The sequence below is a fragment of the Ctenopharyngodon idella genome, chromosome 7, assembly GCF_019924925.1.
Source record: "Ctenopharyngodon idella isolate HZGC_01 chromosome 7, HZGC01, whole genome shotgun sequence".
NCBI classification, from domain to species: Eukaryota; Metazoa; Chordata; class Actinopteri; order Cypriniformes; family Xenocyprididae; genus Ctenopharyngodon; species Ctenopharyngodon idella.
This window is the reverse complement of record NC_067226.1, coordinates 48774255-48795798: the sequence shown is the minus strand read 5'-3', so window position 1 is coordinate 48795798 and position 21544 is coordinate 48774255. Positions and strand designations below refer to the sequence as shown.

At 39.0% G+C, this 21544-nt stretch overlaps 3 protein-coding genes across 4 annotated transcripts; 2 read left to right on the top strand and 1 right to left on the bottom strand.

The window, feature by feature from the left end:
* The first annotated feature begins 1451 nt into the window (after nt 1-1451).
* On the top strand, nt 1452-1835 carry LOC127515795 (histone H4). Its single transcript, XM_051899849.1, has one exon. It carries the CDS (start codon nt 1472-1474, stop codon nt 1781-1783), a length of 312 nt encoding a protein of 103 aa, XP_051755809.1. The 5' UTR covers nt 1452-1471; the 3' UTR covers nt 1784-1835.
* A 948-nt stretch (nt 1836-2783) lies between these two features.
* On the top strand, nt 2784-3284 carry LOC127515780 (histone H2B-like). Its single transcript, XM_051899835.1, has one exon. The coding sequence runs from the start codon at nt 2829-2831 to the stop codon at nt 3201-3203; it is 375 nt and encodes a 124-aa protein (XP_051755795.1). The 5' UTR covers nt 2784-2828; the 3' UTR covers nt 3204-3284.
* A 1864-nt stretch (nt 3285-5148) lies between these two features.
* LOC127515756 (sterile alpha motif domain-containing protein 9-like) lies at nt 5149-17936 on the bottom strand. 2 transcript variants are annotated; one of them, XM_051899810.1, is made up of 2 exons: nt 15343-17936; nt 5149-6364 (listed from the first exon to the last, which is right to left on the bottom strand). In XM_051899810.1, coding segments are annotated over exons 1-2 (2415 nt in total). In that variant the 5' UTR covers nt 17756-17936; the 3' UTR covers nt 5149-6362. The 2 variants fall into 2 exon arrangements, with proteins under 2 accessions (XP_051755770.1, XP_051755769.1); XM_051899809.1 differs by lacking the exon at nt 5149-6364 and adding an exon at nt 14567-15245.
* Nucleotides 17937-21544: the final 3608 nt, after the last annotated feature.

The window sequence follows — 21544 nt, the reverse complement described above, 5'->3', positions numbered from 1 at the left end:
GACGCAAGCTTTGAGAATATGCTGCGGAGCGTTTAGAACATCACCCAGAGCTGCTCTGCAGGTAGAAATGGGTGAAATGCCCTTAGAAGAAAGATACATGCAATTAAAAATGGCTTATTGGGTATCTTTAAAAGGCCACAGCAGTAAGCATCCAACTAAGGCGTTATTTGAAGAATGCTGGGAGCATGAGAGAACAAATATAAAAAGCATTGGGTGAACAGCAGAAGAAATGGCACAAACAATGGATTTAGCAAATAGGAAATATAGTGATGTAGTGCCTATAGCTGTTCTCCCTCCGTGGTTATTTAAAATGCCTGCAATAGATCTGTATTTACTAAAAGTGGAAAAATCCAATAGTGGTGCAATAAATGAAGTAAATCATTATATGGAACGGATGTACTATGATAATGTACAGATTTATACAGATGGTTTAAAAGATCCAGAATCCAATAAGACAGGAATAGCAGGAATAGTAATTATTACAAAAAGAACACCAGACTACTTATCTGTATTTACTACAGAATTGATTGCTATTGTTATAGCTTTACAATGGTGAAGAAAGCAGTGCTATGCTCAGATTCACTGGCGGCTTTAAGAAATATTAATCAGGTCAATCAAATTGCAGACAAGATATTATTATAGAAATAATGCAACTGCTATATAGAATACATGTTCATGACAGGGTTGTGTCATTTTTATGGGTCCCAGCACATGTTGGAATAGATGGAAATGAAATGGCAGATAAACATGCTAAAAGATCATTGAATAAAAATAATGTAGAAATTGATGTAAAAATCAGTAAAGCAGAAGCAAAGACAATTATAAAGCAAGCTGTTATTAAATCATGGCAACATAAATGGGATATGGAGAAGACAGGTAGACATCTGTATAAAATCCAAAAGAAAGTAGAATTACAACATAATGAGACTGGAAGTGACTTTAAAAGAAGAAAAGTAATAATAACACGATTAAGATCAGGACATTCATCTTTAAATGGAAACTTGCATAAAATCAGGAAGCACTTCTGGGTTTTGTAGATCTTGTGGCGAAACTGAAACAGTGGAGCATATTTTATTACAGTGCAGAGCATATAGTAAAAAGAGACAAATGCTGGAAATACAAACAGAAGGTGCAAATAATATGACATTAGAACTAATATTAGGCAATAGAAAATTCAGAAGAATGATAATAAGATATATAATAGATACGGGAAACTTCAGGAGAATTTAAGGATTTTTTTTTTAAATCCTTCTCAGTCACTCCACACTCCAGTTCAGTTGGTGGCAGTAATGCAGCAAAAGTTGGCTTGCCCACCGCCAATAAACGTCACAAGAAGAAGAAGAGGGGAGGGGCGTGTTGCGCCATGTGACGCGGCGCTGGTTTCTGTCAGGTCCTGTAAGCAAGTGTAAAAGACCTCCTTGTCTGATTCGCCATTCATTCGTTGTCATCGTCTGAAAGAACTCAGTGAAGCATGTCTGGAAGAGGTAAAGGCGGTAAAGGGCTCGGAAAAGGAGGCGCTAAGCGTCACCGTAAAGTTCTGCGCGATAACATCCAGGGAATCACCAAACCCGCCATTCGTCGTCTGGCTCGCCGCGGCGGCGTCAAGCGCATCTCCGGGCTGATCTACGAGGAGACCCGCGGTGTGTTGAAGGTGTTTCTGGAGAACGTTATCCGCGATGCCGTCACCTACACCGAGCACGCCAAGAGAAAGACCGTCACCGCCATGGATGTTGTGTACGCGCTGAAACGACAGGGACGAACCCTGTACGGCTTCGGAGGATAAACATCTGAAACCAGGAGAAACTACAAACCCAACGGCTCTTTTAAGAGCCACACACTCTGTCACATAAAGAGTTATCAAATAATATTTGTGATTAATGTGTTATTTAGACATGAACAATAAAACGCTCTGAGTAAACCATGAAAATATGTGAGTCATCAAAAAGAAAATGGTGGCTTTTTAACAGTTACTTTAATGTTATGAGTGTAATTGCATTTAGATCTGAGTTTTAATTTCTCTTTGAAGTTGAAACTATAATCAGAATATTTGTTTCAGAAACTTTTCTCTAAGATTAAAGTCTAGTTTCACAGACAGTGTTCAGACTAAGATCTTAAATTAAGACTTTTAATTATCTTATATAAATGTGCTTTAGAATTACTGTTGTGACAAATCAATGACACTGACATATTTTCAGACAGGACAGCACAAGTTTCAGTTAAAGCTTAAACATGTATTTAGTCTAGAACTGGCTTTAATCCTCGTCTGTGAAACGGGTTAATTGTCTAATTTGTGTGACATGACATTATTTATCCCTGTAGACTTTGCTTTGAATTAAAGTGGCTTATAAAACAAAGAAAAATCTAAATATGACCAGCAAATAGGCTTTTGTTTAAGATACTTTTGTGTGTGTATATATATATATATATATATACTTAATCATTTAATCATTCTTCCCTCCAAAATTCTCTCAGTGTGTCTATATGGAGTTTTCAAACAACACAATCCTGCAGAATATTTGTCTTTTCAAAATCCGATTAAAACGAAAATAAAGAGCGGGAAATGAAACAAAGGAAACTGGGGGGAGGGGTGTCGCTCAAACGGTTGGCGGTAGGCGGGGCTATCATTTAACAGACTTTGATTGGCTCTCATTCAGCGCCTGATGCTTTGAGTTGTCCAATGAAATACGAGTTTATGGGTGTGGCCTATGAAAACAGGCAATCAGATTATTCCCGTCTCTCTTTGAAAATTAGCATAAGGTAGTGAATAAAAGGCTCTGTTTCGCTCTTGAGTTCACATTGATTCGTCAGTTTTGCGATCATTCAGCGTCATGCCTGAACCAGCCAAGTCCGCGCCTAAGAAGGGCTCCAAGAAGGCCGTCACGAAGACCGCCGGTAAGGGAGGAAAGAAGCGCAGAAAGTCCAGGAAGGAGAGCTACGCCATCTACGTGTACAAAGTGCTGAAGCAGGTTCATCCTGACACCGGCATCTCCTCCAAGGCGATGGGCATCATGAACTCTTTCGTCAACGACATCTTCGAGCGCATCGCCGGTGAGGCGTCTCGTCTCGCTCACTACAACAAGCGCTCCACCATCACGTCGAGAGAGATCCAGACCGCCGTGCGTCTGCTGCTGCCCGGTGAGCTGGCCAAACACGCCGTGTCTGAGGGCACCAAGGCCGTCACCAAGTACACCAGCTCCAAGTAGAGTCCCCGAGACTCTCACAGACCCAAAGGCTCTTTTAAGAGCCACCCATCTACTCCGATAAAAGAGATTCTGATGATTATAGACTTTGTTGTGAATATTATCTTCACAACTAGGTTTAATGTTGAAAGATTGTCTCTTTTTTTTTTTTTTTTTTTTTTTTTTCCTCTCTCTCTCTCTCTCTCTCTCTCTCTCTCTCTCTCTCTCTCTCTCTCTCTCTCTCTACGTTATGGCTAGTTTGATTCTTGTCATGTCCAAAGCTAAATTTACTTTTTTGTTTTGTTCTGTGTTTTGCATTAATGAAAACGATGTAGTTTAAGAAAGCTTTGTAGTTTAATTCTTGTTTGATAAGGTTGAGGTAAAGGTTATTGAATTTAGAAATTGAAGTATAATTAAACTCTTGGGGTATATTTGGAAAAAGACGATCCAGTTACATTTATATGGTTTTGGGATGAAGTAAACATGTTTTCAATGTTGGATAAAGGACTGAGCTTAATCTCAATTTTAGCTTTAAAATTTTCTTAATTTCTGAATGTACTCTTGCTGTTAAAGCACTTAAACTTGAGCTCAATAACTGTTGCTATATGATACATCATGATCTATACGTGTGGGAATCAGGTTCTGTATGCTTTTATAAAGCATTTGATATAAGGTTCGTTACTGTAGACCGGTCAAGTTGATTAGTCAATTTCTGATTCATTTTAATAGTTTGTGCTAATAAAACAATTTTAGTGAAAATTACTTGTCAGGTGGGTGTTTTTTAAAATGATCTGATTAAAAAAAAAAAAAAAAATCAATCTTTGGATTCATCATTCAGTTTCTTACAGACTAAAGACCTGCAGCTGTCTGTAAATATATATTTAATGCAGTATCTTCACCTGACCTGTCAGATGATGATGACTGAAGGACAATAAGAGCTCTGAATATCACACAGCCGTCACTGTACTGTAGGCACATGGATCAAATATTATGCTTTTTAAACAGTACTTGACCCTCTGCTTGTGTTAATGTCGCATTGGACTAAAACTTACCGTGTGTGGTAATTTTGGATGAATGAATGATGGATGCACTTCAGTATAGGATGAAGTTTTTTTCTTTTTTCTTTTTTGGGTGAACTAATACTTTAAAGAGCAGCCCTCCAAGTTCATCAAAATGTGTGAGGTACGTCATGTCTGTTTTAATAATTTAACAAAAAAGTAGTTATTTATATTTTTATTTAAATAACTTTTTGGCATGTTAACTGTTCAGCTTCATAATGACAGAAAAACATCTCACAGGACTCCACACTACATGATGTTTAAGGAGCCACTGGCCCCTAAATGAAGACATTGTGGCAAAAAACATGGTTTTTGAATAGGGCTGGGCAGTAAACGATATGTCGAGATCACAATACAATTTATGGCTAAAAATAAGCTCTGGACATTTTTACTGTATATGGATTAATCTAATCCATCTGCAGTCTCACTGTATGAGGACAATCCACATGAACTTCATCTCCAGAGCTGCTCTTGAGTCACTTCACAAGCTTTTCCCTGTTTCATTTGAGAAAAACTACCATCAAATACACACTGAAACTCAAACTGAAACCGTTTGATTAACAATATAATCAATCTTTTTAAAATGTAGTTTTATTAATTAATTTAATAAGACACCATTTTCCTTACTGATATGGATGTTTTAACCATCAAATGTTTTAGGAATTTGTTTTGTGTTCCCTAGTAATTTTCTTTTTCCTTTTTTTAACCCAATGATGAACAGGTGGTGACAGGGATGAATACTGGTCAAAAAGGAGAATGACCTTCCCCAATGGAGATCACTGATGTGACCGTGTGTTAGAATCTAATAATTCAACTTAATAATACAATTTAAGAAGATCTGTTCAGGTTGAGCGATTTAGCACAGAAAAGCTGGTACCAGGGTATCAAATGGAAGACTCAGACACAGAGAGTGCAGTTCAACCAAGATACAAAGTTTATTCGGCCAGAGGGTCAACATATGTTTGAAAATATAGGAAGTGAAAATGACAACTCAGCATTAATACAATAAGTAGGGATTGTACACCACTCTAAGAAAAGCAACATGTTCTCTAAGCATGAAGCAATGACTAGACAGAGATACAGAGACAGAGAAAAATGGATGTTCTTAGAATCTCACAATGGCCACTTTAAGACAGAACGTCTTACCAGTTGAACATCCATGTGCATTTATAAGAATTTAGGAATTTATATTCATAGGAATTTATAATGCAATTCGACTAATGATTTTTGAACTTTGCCTATCCTATACACAATCACTGTTCCCTTCTGGTGTGCTTCTTTTGGTTTTATTATATTTACCAGGGCAGTATCTGGAGGTCTTGCCAATAATCTGTTTTGTAATGATAGCCACGCATCTACTGCACCATCTGGTGGAAACGGATATATTATGGCAACTTTAGCAAAGATAACGTTTTCAAGTGGAAGTCCGAGGTTTGATAGTGCTTTTGATGCTACTTCAAACCACGTTTTTGCCTTGTACTATTGTCCACTCACGTAATAGGTCCGATAAGGACATCAATATTCATGTTGATATATTTTGAAAATTCCGTTCTTTATTGTGAACGGGTAAAACACAATTCTGTCCGGATATGGTCTCTAAAGTATTATGTTTTCCAATCTTGGTTCTGACTCTAGGGAACTTTTAATCAAGTGAATAATCTTCTCGCCGAATGCTTCGACAGCTTCTATGGATGAACACTGTGTGAAACTCTCTAGCGGCGGTACATCCATAAGAATTTGGCCCTTAGTGCATACAGGGTTGTGTAAAGAGTTAGCACTGTTTGACTCAATGGGCCATATATCTTCTCGCTTTGGATTACTCCCACCTCACTATTTGAGGTAGTTCTTTCCTCCGCTTAATCAGTGTTTTTCCTCCTCCCTGTTAGGCAGTAAGGTGAATCCCCTTTTGAGATTCTGTTTTTGAATTGGAGCTTGCCTGCTCTCCTGTAGGACAGTGCTTTATTCTTGAAGCGTGTATCCACTGCGGTTGGTAATCTGTCAGAACTCCTGTCCCGGTTACTGCGATCACAGTGGCTGGTCCAAGATACCTCGGTTCTCCCACCTTCGTTGGTTTTAAGCTTTTGATCAGCACACTTTGTCCTGGAACAAAAGGGTGAGTGGGGTTTTCTGAAGAAGAGGAAGACACAGAGAGACATCAGCACATATGGAATTAGGTTTCTCAATGAGGGAAGTTACGTAGTCCTCCTGTATCACCTCCAGGTCACCTAGGGAAGTAATGCCTGCACGACCTTTAACCCATGGGGTCGGGTAAGGCCTGCCCATTAGTATTTCAAATGGTGAGAATTTATTTGTGGAAGATGGAGTCATTCTTATCTCTGTCAATACCATGGGTAATAAATCTACCCATTTCTTCCCCGTATCTATGGCGGCTTTTGTGAGCCTTCTCTTGAGGGTCTGATTCAGACGTTCGACGTTGCTTGAAGATTCTGGATGGTAGGGTATGTGGAACTTCCACGTTACCCTTGACGCAAATGGCGTCCTATTATCACTTTCAATAGTGGTAGGTATGCCAAATCGAGGAATTTCTTTGGTTAGAATCTTTACCACAGTTTTAGCATCTTCTTTCACACACGGGAATGCTTCTGACCACTTCGAAAATCAATCCACAATTACCAAAAGATATTTCAAATTACCTATTGGCGGCATGTGCGTGAAGTCAATCTGCACATTCTGAAACGGTGCTTGCGGATGCGGTAGTGCATCATGTTTAATTGGTCTGTGCGGATTTAGTTGTGCACACGTAAGACATGAGTCTAGAATGAGCTTCGCAGTTTTGTGTACATCTGCAATACAATACAATTGATTGATTACTTGTACTACTTTTGCACAACTTGTGTGTGTGACAAACCATGCTAATGTCTGATGAGGATTATTAATCCTAACTTCGGAAGTGCTATTCTTCCTTTTTCATCTCTCACAATCCCTTTTTTATCTGGGGCACAGCCGTGTTTTCCCCAATGCTCTAAGTCAGCCTGTGTCGGTTGACTCTGCGGGATCTTAATGTCAATATCAGGTATATTAGTTATATGCACAGTCATAGTTACCTGACTCTGGTTACCCATATCGAACATTGGTCTGATTTGGGCCTTCGCTGCTTCTTTGGCTATTTTATCTACTTTTCTGTTCCCTACGGCTTATTCGCCATCCCCTGTTGTGTGACCTTTTACCTTTACTATGGCCACTTTGGCGGGTAACTGTACTGCCTTAGTTAATTGTCCTATTAAATTCGAATGAGCTATGGGTTTTGAATTCTCTAGCTTCCCATGTTTTGGCAAAGTGATGTACCACCCCCCATGCATACTTAAAGTCAGTGTAAATTGTTACACGTTTTCCTGCCATCGGCTCACATGCTTGTATTAATGCAACCAATTCAGCAGCTTGAGCAGAATTGTAGTCCAAGGCAAAAGCCACTATTATCTCTCCAGTGTCTGACACCACTGCATAGCCACAAAGATAAACCCCATCAGAAGGTTTTGAACATGACCCATCAACATATACATTCTCCCCCCCATCCAGGGGCGAGTCCGAAAGATCGGCCCTGGAGGAACATGAGGAAGTCAATTCGATGATACAATCATGATCTGTAGAATTATCTACCATGTCAGCCATACCTATGACTCCTAACAACGCAGGGTTAATAGACGCTGTTGGCTGTATGGTCAGGTTTTTGGTGGCCAGCAGTTGTGTTTGCATATTATGCAATATGGCCCCTACCTGATGAGAGGTACAAAGGATCAGCGGATGCGATAACACCATTCTTTCTGCCATCTGTACAACCAGAGCAGCCGCAGCTACAGCACGAAGACATGCTGGCATACCTGAAGCTATATTATCTAATTTCTTAGACAGGTATGCTAATGGTCTATAGGTGGACCCAAGCTGTTGCAACAGGACGCCAATAGCTACCCCCTCCGCCTCGGGGGATGCAAATGGAAATTTTTGCTGTAGTCGGGGAGGCCGTGGTGATGGCCTGTTTCAATGCAATGAAGTGCAAGTCTGCCTCTTCTGTCCAGTTTAAAAGCGTACTTGGCGGAGCTTTATGATCAGTCAGGTTCCTCAGGTGCCTGTCATGCACCGCACAGTCAGGTATCCAGGATCTACAATAGTTCACTAGCCCCAGAAAACTTTGAAGCTGCTGTACAGTTCGAGGGGACTTCATTTTTCTGATCATCTGGACCCTATCCGTAGAAATTGCTCATAAACCGGGCATTATAATGTGTCCCAAGTATGTCACTTTGGACTGGACCCACTGAAGCTTGTCTTTAGAGGCTTTAAAGCCAGCTTGGGTGAGCACAAGATGTCATCCGCATATTGAAGGACGCAGTCTGTAGAAAGTAAATCAGTCGTTTTGGCTAATGTCTTTTGCACTGCTGCTGAGAAAACGGCAGGCGAATCAATGTAGCCCTGAGCAAGGCGTATCCACATTAGCTGTTTACCTTGAAATGTAAAAGCTAAAATGGGCTGAGTATCTGGATGTACAGGTACAGAGAAGAATGCCGCGCAGAGATCTATAACGGTGAAGTATTTATGCGTACATGGAATTGAATTAACAACGGTTGGAACATCAGGTACAATTGGTGCCAGCGGTGTTATTAACTGATTATTAGCCCTTAAATCTTGTGTCAAACGCCATGTCTTTTCATCCGCCTTGACCACTGGATTAACCGGCATGTTGTATGGCGAATGGATTGGTACGAGGACACCCTGCTGGATAAAATTGTCAATGATTGGTTTAATACCAAGTTCCTTATCCTTAGATAAAGGATATTGCTTAACATAGACTGGTTTGTTAGTCTTTAATTTGGCTTTATAGGGTTCCATATCAATGAAACCTGTGTCATCTTTATATTGTGACCACAAAAATGGGTTAATCATGCTGTGTACTGTCTGAGGTGGGTCAGGCTTCGGTGGGATAGGCAGTGATTCACTGGGTTCTTCCCATGTGGGCAATGGGTTCATCGAGACCTGCAAGCTGGATAGGAAGGAAAACACAACCTGTTTATCAGTGAATTTGATATCCATATTCAACCTGTGCATCATATCGCGTCCCGTTAAATTCATTGGAGCCCCTGGTATAATCGTAAATTTGTGGAAAAAATGGTTTAAATCCAGGAGTTCTGACTTCCAAAAGGGGTGTTCAGGAAGGTATTTATGAACAAAGCCTTCATTTCATTATTCATTGGGAGTTTAGACTCTTCCACCCATGCCTTCTTAAACCTAATGTAAAAGTCTGAAGCAGATTCTCTAGGTTTCTGCTTGGTATTTGCAGCGAATGATAGGTGTTGCTGTTTACCTATATGTTTATCCAGGAAAGCTCTTAATTGTTTAAAGAAGACATCATGGTTTTCAGTGTCTTCCCAGAAAAACACATGGCGTCGCAGCCGTGCCCATGCCTGTTGTTTTACCATTGTCACGCCTCAATGTTGGGCATTCATCAATTAACATCGATTCAGTGACATCTCCTTCCAATGTTGTTAGCAAAACTGCACTGTAATCTACCCCAGTAAAATGGGCTTATTTTGTGTGTGTTTGCAAAACAGTCACAAATTTACCAGCGTCTTGGAGAGGAGGCAAACTTTTGCATATTGATTCCATATCAGACATTTTCAATGGTTTCGAAGATAATCTCATTTCCAGCTCTTAGCCAAACCATCGCATTTTTGCGGGGCACTTCAGCATTGCTATCCTGTTTCACAACTTGTGAATTATTTTGCAATGTTTTAGATTTCGTCACAGACGGCGCAGAGGGTTCTGGCGCGCAGTATGGCGGAGGCTTCTCTATTCCAGTGCGTTTGTTCCTAACTACATAAGCAGCTATCTGTTTCTTTTCTGGCCCCTGGTCCCAAACCTTTTTCATGTCTTTCCATACATTGTAACTTTTTGTCATATAATCATACCGCCACGTTGGGTCACCCCATCCTTGCTTGACTAGACGTTTAGCCAATTGTATATCTTCCTCTGTAAATGAACCCTCCCGTGGATACGGTGTTACAATTTGTGGTCTCATTTGCTCTGACCATCCTGCCATATTACTGACGTATGGCTCAGTGTAAAATCCCTGATTATTTCTGAACATGAAATCAACTGGTGATTCCCTTGGTAGTGGTCTTGAGACCGAACCCCCCATCTTCCACTTTAATGTGTTAGTAAATGCGTGCACAATTTTTTTTATTTATTGATTTTTTTTCTGTACTCAATCGCCCAACCTCAATTGCTGTACATGTATCGTATTGTGACCAGTGGGTGGTTTGGTCCTATTTTAGGCTCACACAAGACTTTCGTCCTGATCGCCTCAAAACCACCTTCTTTTATTTGGGTGTTATCTAATTTTGGGCTTTCGCCTAGACAGTCCAGCGTTTGCCAAATTGCTTTCGGGTCGCCCCTAAAACACCCTCTTTTAGGTCACAATATATCAACATGCAATAACAATTGAAGTTATTTTCATCAATATCAAATATAAAAGATTTTTCTTCGAAAGATAAGGTACGCTGCCGCGATCTGAAGTGCAGTGTGATCAGTTCTGCACAAGAGATCGACCGATATGGGTTTTTCTATAACCGATGCCGATGTTTAGAGGTCAGGGTCAGCCGATGGCCGATATGTGCTGCCGATTTTTAGGGCCGATATCTTGAAGTTTTCCCCTTCATTTGCATGCTAAAATGTCACACTAATAATAAGTGGATGCACAACATTTCTAAACTTCACATCATTTATTGAACACTGACTTGATTTACATAAAAGTTTTAGAGCATTTATCAAGCTGAATTTTTCAAGTTTGTTGGAACAAATGTAAACTTAAATATACATTTAAATAAAATAAATACAACTTTATAAATAAAAATCAATTAAAAACAATTAAAAACTGTCATGTTGCACAGCCTTGTATGCAAGGACAGTGCTAAACTCTTAGTGATTTCTGACATTCTTGACGGTTAATGTTAGACAGGTTTAATGAGGATAATAACTGTGCGACATATATATATATATATATATATATATATAGTCATTGGTCGGAACACATCACTTTATTAGGCTGATGTCCATTTTTATTCGCATTACACAGTTGATGGAAACACACGCAGATGCGCATATTCTTGAGCTGAATTTTCATTAATGCAAAGTTGGATGGAAACCCGGCTATTGTCTGCATCAAACCATGCTTCCGAACAAATGTCATACACTTCTGTGCAGTGGCGTAGCACAAATCCGCGGGCCGAAAGTCCGAGGCCACCCGAAGGAAGGTTCAACCAAGAAGGGGAGCCAATGGATATCACACAAGAAGCAACGTGCAAACTTTGCGGAAAAGTTATGCTGGTAAAAGCTTAACCTCGGTCAGTATTCAAAGTGAAAGTGACGGAGCTGCCTGACGCTGCATTAACAGAGCATTTTCTCTCAGAGACGAATTTCAACATAATATGCTGATAACGGTAAATAACTGTCTTAATTTATTTCTTGTGGTCCGTACATATAGTGAAACAAATGAGAAGAATAGTATTTCGTGTTAAACAGCTTGTTTTGTTTTTTTTTGTTTGTTTTTTAAAGTTGGTGCTTGGAGTAGCCTAAAGCTGCTCTTAATTTTCATTTATGACTGCAGTGTTAGGAAATATTATAGACTGTTAATAATTTTAATTATAGGTCTAATTCATTGTATAATAGACCTAAAAAAATGTTTAAAACATTTTCAAAGAGGAGCTGATAGCCTAATCTTTTATTATCCTCACAGCACGTCAGTTATGCGGTGATGCGCTGTGAAATTATTGCGGGGCAAATTTATTATAATATTAATTTAATAATAAAAGTAGCTTACCTAATAGTAATAATAATAGACTAGAATAATGTAACAGGCTTACATTAATTGGAAATGCCAAATCCTCTTAATATTGACAATATTTGTCGGAGTAACGTAGCCCTCAATCACGCTGCAGTGTTTGTCAGAGCTGCCCCAAGCACAGAGTGAAATTCTCTGACTCCGATACAGAAAAAATAAAACAGAACTTATAACATTGGGGCTAATATGTTAGCAAGCTGCTGGTAGTTTTGGACTACAGTCCTTAAAGTTAACTACAAGTAAGCGAACCTTCAACCAGCTGTAGCATTATGCCAGTTCCCGACGGTTCTATGCTATCTGTTGTTTCTTTCACTAAGTGAAGCAACACTTCATAGTTTACTAGTAATATATAGTTAATAGTTTAAATTTAGTTATAGTTTAATATATAGTAAATATATGGCCATAGGACTTTGAAATATCAGAATGTAAGCCTTAGGCTACCTTTATCTCCCAGGACTGTTGTTGAATCTTCCAAAAGTTTCAATTCACATGCGGCAGCAGCACATTCCACCGCACCAATAACACAGGGCTGCCCGCGGACGTGCCTGGCTTTAAATCGGCGCTACTAAACACGGATATCGGCCGATGCCGATATATTAAAAAAAGACAAATATCGGCCCGATATATCGGTCGACCTCTATACTGCACCTCCAACCACCCCAGTTAATAGCTAATAAAAGCTACTGTTGCCAGCCGAAGTGTAACAACAATGGAAAATGAATTCCACTAGCAACTAGTGATTAAAACCTATCTCATACTTTCTACGAGATGTTTTAACACAGGATCCTACAGGGGCAAGTATAACATATTTCCTTCAAGAAATATCCAAAAACACTTACCCCCTTCTCGTAGGTCCTCTGATCCCCGGCACGCTTTTTCTCTTTCCCCAGTTCTTAGGGAGTATCCCCCTATCCCGGACGAGCCCCCAGCTGTTAGAATCTAATAATTCAACTTAATAATACAATTCAAGAAGATCACACCGTGATTTAAAGGAGAAGGTTGTCCTGGACAATTTAAAGGATGTTGCATGCCTTTGCTGTGCTGATGGAGCTTCTTCATGACCGGACATCAGTAAGGAGGTCATGAAAATTGGCAGTGATGCGTGTTCTGTATGTATTCATGGACTCATAACATATGCATATAATCTGCATATATAATTAGCATATAATCTGACAAATGTTCAATGCTTGTTCATTGTTGTTTAGTGGAGGAATTCACACTCTCATTCAAACTCACATTCTTTCACATGTATACCTGCCATAGAAAATTCAATAACTAACAAATGTTCAGTCATGTTTGTAAAACAAACAGACAAAAAATATTTTGTCATGTTAACTTGTGTTAGTTATTAAAACTCTTATAATATAGCTCCATATTTTAGGCAACAATAGAGTTTAATAAATTATTGCAATATTTAATACAATTACTTAAAGTTGAAACCAGTGAATAATTTTATAGTGTAGTGTTTTCGTTGGCGGTGGATAATATGCAAAAAAAAAGTCTTATTTGGTCAGTTATATTCATCAATGTTCACTGAAATGTGAAAAACAATTTCATTTATCTGTATAAACTGTGTGGCTGTTGATTTGCAGTTCTTTTCTGATTTTCCATCTCACATGCATGTTGTTACTTTTGACCATGTTTGCCCTTGTTCTTGTTTTTAATAAATTTTTACCTTTTGATAGTCATTCTGTGTGTACAAGTGATTTTATAATGTCTAAGATTTCTGGGTTTAATTTAAAACCCATTTGGGTTAATTTAAATACAGCAATGTAGTCATTTTACACCAAAATTTAGGTTACAAAAAACAACCCAGCGCTGGGTTGCCAAAATAACCCAAATTGGGTTGTTTTTAATCCAGCATTTTTTAGAGTGTGTGTGTCATAATACCACTGTAAGCTCTTGTACGAGTTTAATTCTGTTATTTATAGCCGTAGATGTATTTAGGTCAAACATTTACATTTAGAGATGTAAATTCAGGCAGTCAAATACTCCAAATGATCATAAAGGATTCCTGATATCTTCATGGTTTCAAAAAAGATGGACATTAGTACTTTTCTTAACCTTTAAAACTAAACACTCATGTTTAAAGACTCTTATATCATGTAATTGATAACATGAGGCTAATCCAGCAATCAAAGTCCAAACTGGAAAATTAAAACATGAAAATTAAGTTAGGGAAACTGGACAACTGGATGGGCAAGAGCAGGCAGTGTTTGTTTCATTGGTAATTATCTTCTTTATTGTTACATATTTTGATTTACTTATAATAATTAGACTAATAAGATAAACGTGAAAACTTTTTACACGGTTTTAAACCAGCATTTGAGTCCCGTTGAACAGAACAGTTGGTAAGATTGTGATTATGAACAATGCTGATCTAATCACCATTAGACATAATTAAGCTTATGTAATTACTTATTTTGGACTTGCTCTAATGTTTTACAGCCACATTCTGCATGCAGAGGGACAGTAAGTGATACTTTAATATTACTTTTATTGGAACAAATGTAGTCACACCACAACCGAAAACACATACATCTCAAAGTTACATGTTGTGCATGAGGAATAATCAACTCTTCACTGATGGGAACTGTGATAAAGCAGTGGTAACTTGTTCAGATAAAGCAAGAGATATTGTGAAATGACTTCTTTTGGAATAAATGAGCTCAAAACCCTTGAAAATAATTTGAAATTACAGACCCACCACCAGAATTATGAATAATATTTTTCATATTTTTCTTTCTTTCTACACACGTCCTCTCTGGAAATAGGTGAAAAGTACCATGACTGAAGTCTGCTTAACTAATAATTATTACCTAATTGTCTGTTAGATAATACCCAACACACATTTCTTTCTTCAGAACATAGAAACAAAAATATTAAGAAGACATTTAAAAATTTGTCTTTGACATTTGAGTTCATAGATAAATTTGGTCCCACATTCACCTAGTCGAAGAGTTCAATCATACAGTGCAATTCAAATATAATCACACTAAATATTATCATATAAAGGTTGTCTCGTTCTTGTACAGTCTTGAATTCACATCCAGCTGAGAAGAAACGTTTTTCTCATTTTGTCATTGTATGAGCTGCACTGTCGGGCATTTCCAGTGTCAACGAAGAGACTAACTGACAGCATTCGATCATCCATGAACTCTGCAGAGAAAAAGAGGATAAAATATTTAACTGAGAGTAAAATACAAATATGAAACGTGTTTTGTGAGTCTGAAATATAAAGCATTGCTTTACTTACAGTTCTGATATCTGATGTTGTAGGCAACAGGTCCTCTGATCGTGAAGCCGAGGTAGAACGACACTTGGCCTCGTCTGCACACACTGGCCTGATTGTGAGCGATGACTGGAATCTGTTGCCCGTTTATAACAGCAAACACTTTATGATCCTCCACCTTCCCATTGATACGCTGAAGACATTTGACTTCTACACTTCCATCTCCTTCAGTGAGGAGATCCAGATCAGTTTTATCTAGCTTTGAGTGAACCGGCCACTGCAAACCATGTTGATGAGGTTTTAAGGCATGAACCAGTCTCTGCAAGCCTTCTCCTTTCCCATAGAAGAACAGAGGCTCCAGGTAGCGACCGCGAAGGTATTTCTGATACTTCCCCTCGTATGACTGACTCATATATTTGACACAGTTTTCAAGGTTTGGAGGGTTTGCCTTCGCTTGCTTTGCTTCATCAGACCAAAAGAGCAAAAGGATCAAGAGGTAAAACTCTGGGCTTCTGCCTTGAGCTTCTGTCGACCAGAGTTTCTGTAACATGTCCTGAAGCTCTTGTGATTTTTCAGATGGTTCATCAGACTGACTCAAGATGATGTTGGCAAAAATGTAGAGAATGGTTTGGGTTTCATTTTTGGACTGAGGTTTTTCGATTGCACTCAAATTCTGTTTAAGCACATCAATGTCAGATTTTAGGAAATGAAGCAGTCCTCCAAAAGACTTAATTTTTTTCTCATTCAGGGCCATTTTTTCTGACTGGTCTCTCTGTGTAAAATATCGCTTGTAGCAATCTTCAACATCTTCACAAATGTAGTCTGGGTCATCTTTTTTGTTGCTTGGTCTTGAGAATGCCAGGTACCATTCAAAGAAGTCATATTTCAACTCAACTTCAGCTCTGAGACCATTGATGAAATCATGGTATTTTTGTTGAAGAGGATTATTTGGACTTATTAAGGTCCTCCAATCATAAATCTCCTTGCAAACCTGCAGAAAACCAAAATGTCCCCTGTTATTGAATCTGGTGTTGTCATCTAACTCGTCTTCAGCTGCTTTCTTTTCTCGTTTAAATGCATCAATGGCAAACTGTGCAATGTGCAAAATTTTGTCTCTGTTTGTGCATGGTTTTTTAGCTTCATTCCGCAGGTGGTTTTTGTGAACTTGCCCCAATGTGTCTCTAATATGAGATTTTTTGGAGTCTCTTTTAATGGCCTCTTCTGCCCATTTTTCTGCTTTATGATATTTGTCTTCCTCCATTACCTCAATGTAATACAAACGTGCAAGTGCTTGAGGATAAAAAGGGTCTGTGGAGAACAAATTTGAAGCCCTCTCCAACAAACTAATGCATTTGTTAGTTTTACCTTCCCTTATGATGTCAAGAATCAGTCTGGAAAACTTCTCCTTTTCTATCAGACCGTCAGGTCTTGTGACTAACATTCTCTTGCAGATTTGCCCATAGTTACTCTCATTTCCTTTAACCATGCTGTTCAAGAAGTCAAGAGCGATGTCAGATCTTGTCAGATTGTTTTCAGTGAATATTTTCAGACATGCATCAGCAATCATGGGATGTTTCAGACGTATGAAGTTTTGCTTTCCATCAGAGAAAATGACTATGAGATCCATGAAAGGCTGCATTATCATTTCCACTGAAGGTTTTCCCTCATCAGTGGGCCATTTTGTTTGCTCAATGAATGTCTTGCACAAAGGCTTCAACAAGTGTGAGCCTGGGACATATGAATTCATCAAAGCCAAAAAACTGAGAAGTCTTGTGCTGCTAGACTGTTTGTCATTTCCAATGTGATTGACCATTTCTTCTGTGATCACTTTCTCTGCGTCCTCTTTCTGGAAACCTCCCTGCATTATGTTGAATGCATGAAACGTTTTTGATATTTTCTTGTGTTTCTTTTCAATCTCCTGCCTTTTCTGAGCAAACTTCTCCTTCTCATCTGGTAAGAGCTCCAGTTTCAGCTTCACGTGGCCTGGCGCTCGGACAACACTCTTCTTCACAGCATTAATAGTGATGAATGCAGGATGGTCAGTTCGATCAGAGCGCTGAAGCTTTGACTGCAGATTCTTTAATAAGTAGCGTAGTGACTTATCATCCTTGTGATCCAACAGGAGAAGCACAGGTTTTTTGTGTGTTTCATATTTTCCGTGCAGTTCGTTTGCCATATCTTCAATCTGTCTTGTAAACCTTTCTTTATTTTCTGTAATCTCTGTTGTGAATGGTTCTGTCAGGATTTCACATGTGAACTCTTCCCTCAGGTCCTGCAGTACCTCCCTGACTACTGCTGATCCGCTGCTGTCTTTGTGGTACAACAGATTTATGGTTGTAACTTTCCACTGGCTTTTTCTCTGTACTCGGATCTGTTGCAGCAGTTTTTCCTTGAATTGTCTGATTTCCTCTTCAGAGAGTTTGGAGTCAAGAATCATTGTGTCGTTTAGACTGAAGTCTGCAGTGCTGCAGTTCAAAATGATCACAACTGGAGTTTGAGTATTGATGTCCCTATTATGTATTTCTTCAATCAGGTTTTCCCAGAGATCATTCTTTATAGGCAGATCATTGTCCGTCTTTTCCTTGGTGTCTAGTAGCAGCAGCACAGTTTTCCGATCTTGTTCTGCATGTTCCTCATTAGACAGCAGAAAAAGGTCCACCACTTGTTTCGACAGCTTTTTGGTGTCAGAATCGATCACTCTGGCACACCTGAGATCTTTCCGGAAATGCCAGAGCACCTGCATGGCGAGGGTTGATCCTCCACTGCCAGGCTGGTATTGTAAAGAAACATCAGTGATGAGACAGCTTTTTTCTCTTTTTTCCTCAATTAACTGTATTAAATCTTTAAAGCCATCCCTTTCCACCAATTGTAAGTTTGCTGATTTGTCAAAATTCGGCCATGTTGGTGGGGCTCCTTGGAGAAAGTCAACCTCATACTGTCTAGCTCTGTCTGGATTGATCTTTGAGTCAACAGTCTCAAAGATATTGGACCATACAATGTCGAGGCATGATAGTGAATCTCTAAGTTCAGTTGGAATTGAGATTGTTTCACTGGGATTGTTTGAAGGTAATTGGTACATCATCAATCCTGTTTTATTTTGTCTTATTGCAGTTAGAATAGAGATCTTTGTGTGACAGCAGTGTCAAAAATTGTTGATAAATTCCTGTGTCCTTTTTCCAGAGCTGTGGAGACAGAAAAGATGAAGAATGGGATAAGTATATTTCTCATGCCAGAATGAAGACAAGTAATGGCTGGATAAAAAACAAAAGAACAATGATAAAATAATGATGATAATAATAATAATAATAATAATAATATAATAATAATAAAATAATGGAAGGTTTGCAGAGTGAGAGCAAAATGTCTCGGGTTATGCATGTAATCATGGTTCCCTGAGAAGGAGATAAAGACACTGCATCCTAGGACAATATGGTGAATGCCTGAGTGTGACCCGTGTCTGAAGCCGTGATTCAAATGCGACAATGACATTGGCCGACAACAGTCTGTGACGTCACTAGCAGTGCGACCATGAGTAAAAAAGGGCATCTGGAGTATACGTCTTCATCTTTTATTTTACTTTATTTATTTATTTATTTTTTGTCTGAAGGAGACATGAGCAGTCAAGCCCCAAGCATGGCAATGAGATGCAGTGCATTGTTCCCCTTCTCATGCGTAACCCAAGACGTTCACTTTCAAATGGGAACTCGCACTGCGTCCTATGACACCGTAAGGAATGAAATGGCAATGCCGAGGGAATGACTGACTAATTGGCTGCCAAAACCAGGATCAATGGAATTAGAAGCTGGAGTCAGTCGGCGCCAATAGCCTCATGGGAAGTGTGCCGACAAATAGTGCTGTTGCACTATGGGCGACCCAAATTTGAGCCCCGGCTCATGGACCTTTCCCGATCCCGTCCCCACCGAAAATAAGTCTTAAAGCAACACTGTGTAACTTTTTTTGTGTTCAGAATTTACAAAATGTATATATTGAGTGAGTACATCATGAATCCATTTTCCAAACCGTGTTTTTGTCTTATCCTAAATCACTACGGTACACCTATAAGTGTTTATATTCGGATTATTTCAGACTGGTTCGGGTCGTATCAGTCTCGTCATAGACATAAACAGAGAGAAGTAGCTCCAGTTCTAGTTCTTCCGCAAGACGCATGCAGTTCTGTTTATTAACTGTTCAATGGTGTTGCTTTAAAAACAGGAGTCAGATTTCCTCATTCAGGTTTGTCACGAACTGTGAGTTAGCCAAAACCCAAGCTCTGATTTATACAAAGAAGTAGCTTACACCATTCTTATTTTCCTTACCAGGGATAATGCTTCCCAAAAGAGCTCAAAGGTCTGGTAATGCCAGTCAACCAAGCTAGCGTACCTTTAAGGGAATAATGGCAAAGGGAAACAATAGAAGCCCCTCGCCTGTCACCTATATCTAGGGGGATCTAGTTGATCCTCAAACCACCCCAGGGGAATATTTTACCTAGAAATACAAATACTCCACCCTGTCTGAAGGAAGTCAGCATCTTGCAAGGCCATAGCTCCGAAAAAGAAAGCTACCAATGGAAAAAGATGAAAATTCAGGCAAGTCTACCATTCACCAGGGCACAAAGATGGGTGAGAGCTGAGGACAGGAGTCTCACTCTCACAAATTATGTGATCTAAACACAGAGGACTCGTGTTCATGAACATGACCTGCAGGTAGTGCTGTAGTACTCGAGTCTGGACTCGAGATGTTTTTCTGTTGTCTCAGACTCGTTGGTATTTGCATTCGGACTTGTCTCGGACTTGGTCATTGGTCTCACCAAAAGTTCTAGCTGGTCTCGACCGAGTCCAGCAGTTCAGTCTCACTTCTTCTTTCTCTCCGACGGTGAAGTGACACACACCCGCACGGGCGCCTTCTCTATCTCACTCGTCTCATTCGCTCTGGTTCCCGCAGGTTTCGTGCTCACACCAAAAGTGCGCGCACCACCCACGCTCAGTCTCAAACAGAGACAGAAGTCAAACAGAGTCACAAGTACCAAAATGAGTGACTTACTGCGCTTAAAAGGTCAAATACATACAAAATTACGGTGACCGAGAGAGCTCAACGTGCTGCAACTGAAGAAAACACATGTAAATAGAAAAAACACCAGCAAATAAAGAAAACATCTTCATCAGTTTGACAACCATTGTGCGGCAAAAGTTCACAACACAAGCAAATACAGATTTGTGCTGCAAATAGCATATACCAGGCCCGGCGATCTCAAGCCCCCCTCTGCGATGATCTGAATGATGATGATGATGATGATGAGGCTACTTGTAGAATTAAATTAATATTTTAATTGGCCCTGCAATAATTTATAGCGCATCACACATAACCGACGCGCTGTAATAAGATTAGCTAACTCCTCATTTAAAAAACAACTTGTTTAACACCTACATTTCTTATTAATAATTTATTAATAATATTTTTTTACGCAAAATAATATTAATAATAATAATTTTGCAGCACATGTGTTGTCCAACTGATGGAGATGTTTTCTTTATTTGCTGGTGTTTTTTCTATTTGCATGTGTTTTCTTCATTTGCAGCGCGTTGAGATCTCTCGGCCACTGGATGTGTTATTTTACATTTGATTACTTTAATTTCTGTAGTATTGCTTACCTGAATAAAAACCTGCTTAACCTGAAAAACGTAGTTTCATAGCTCTCTATTCTACTGCATTTATTTGTGCTGTTGTTTGCTTTTTTTTTTTTTATTTATTTGTTCTTATTTCATTACTGAGTTTTACTTTTATTTTTTTTTATGAAAATAAAACTTGAAGAAAAGTAGATTTTTGTTTGTATATGCGAAGTTATAGTTCTTAGAAAGAAAATCGGAATCAGCAAAAATAGGTATTGGCAGATCACACTATCAAAAAATTGGAAATCGGAATCGGCCAAGAAAATTGCAGTCGGCGCATCTCTAGTTCCAACGAAAGCCACAGCAGAACTGCGACTCGTATCGATGTTTCGTGAACGAATCTGTGGCTGTGAAAAAACCATGAGAGTCAATGATTCAATTACCCTTTCAAAAATACCGCCACTTGCTTCGTTACTGAATGAATGAATGAATGACTCGATGACTCACTCATTAAGACAGTGTCTTACCGCCACCTACTGGCGGTTTTGGTTTAATAGTTAAAAGTATCACTCGTTTTAACATCATTGCTTATTTCTCTTTTGGACATTTTTTTTTTTTTA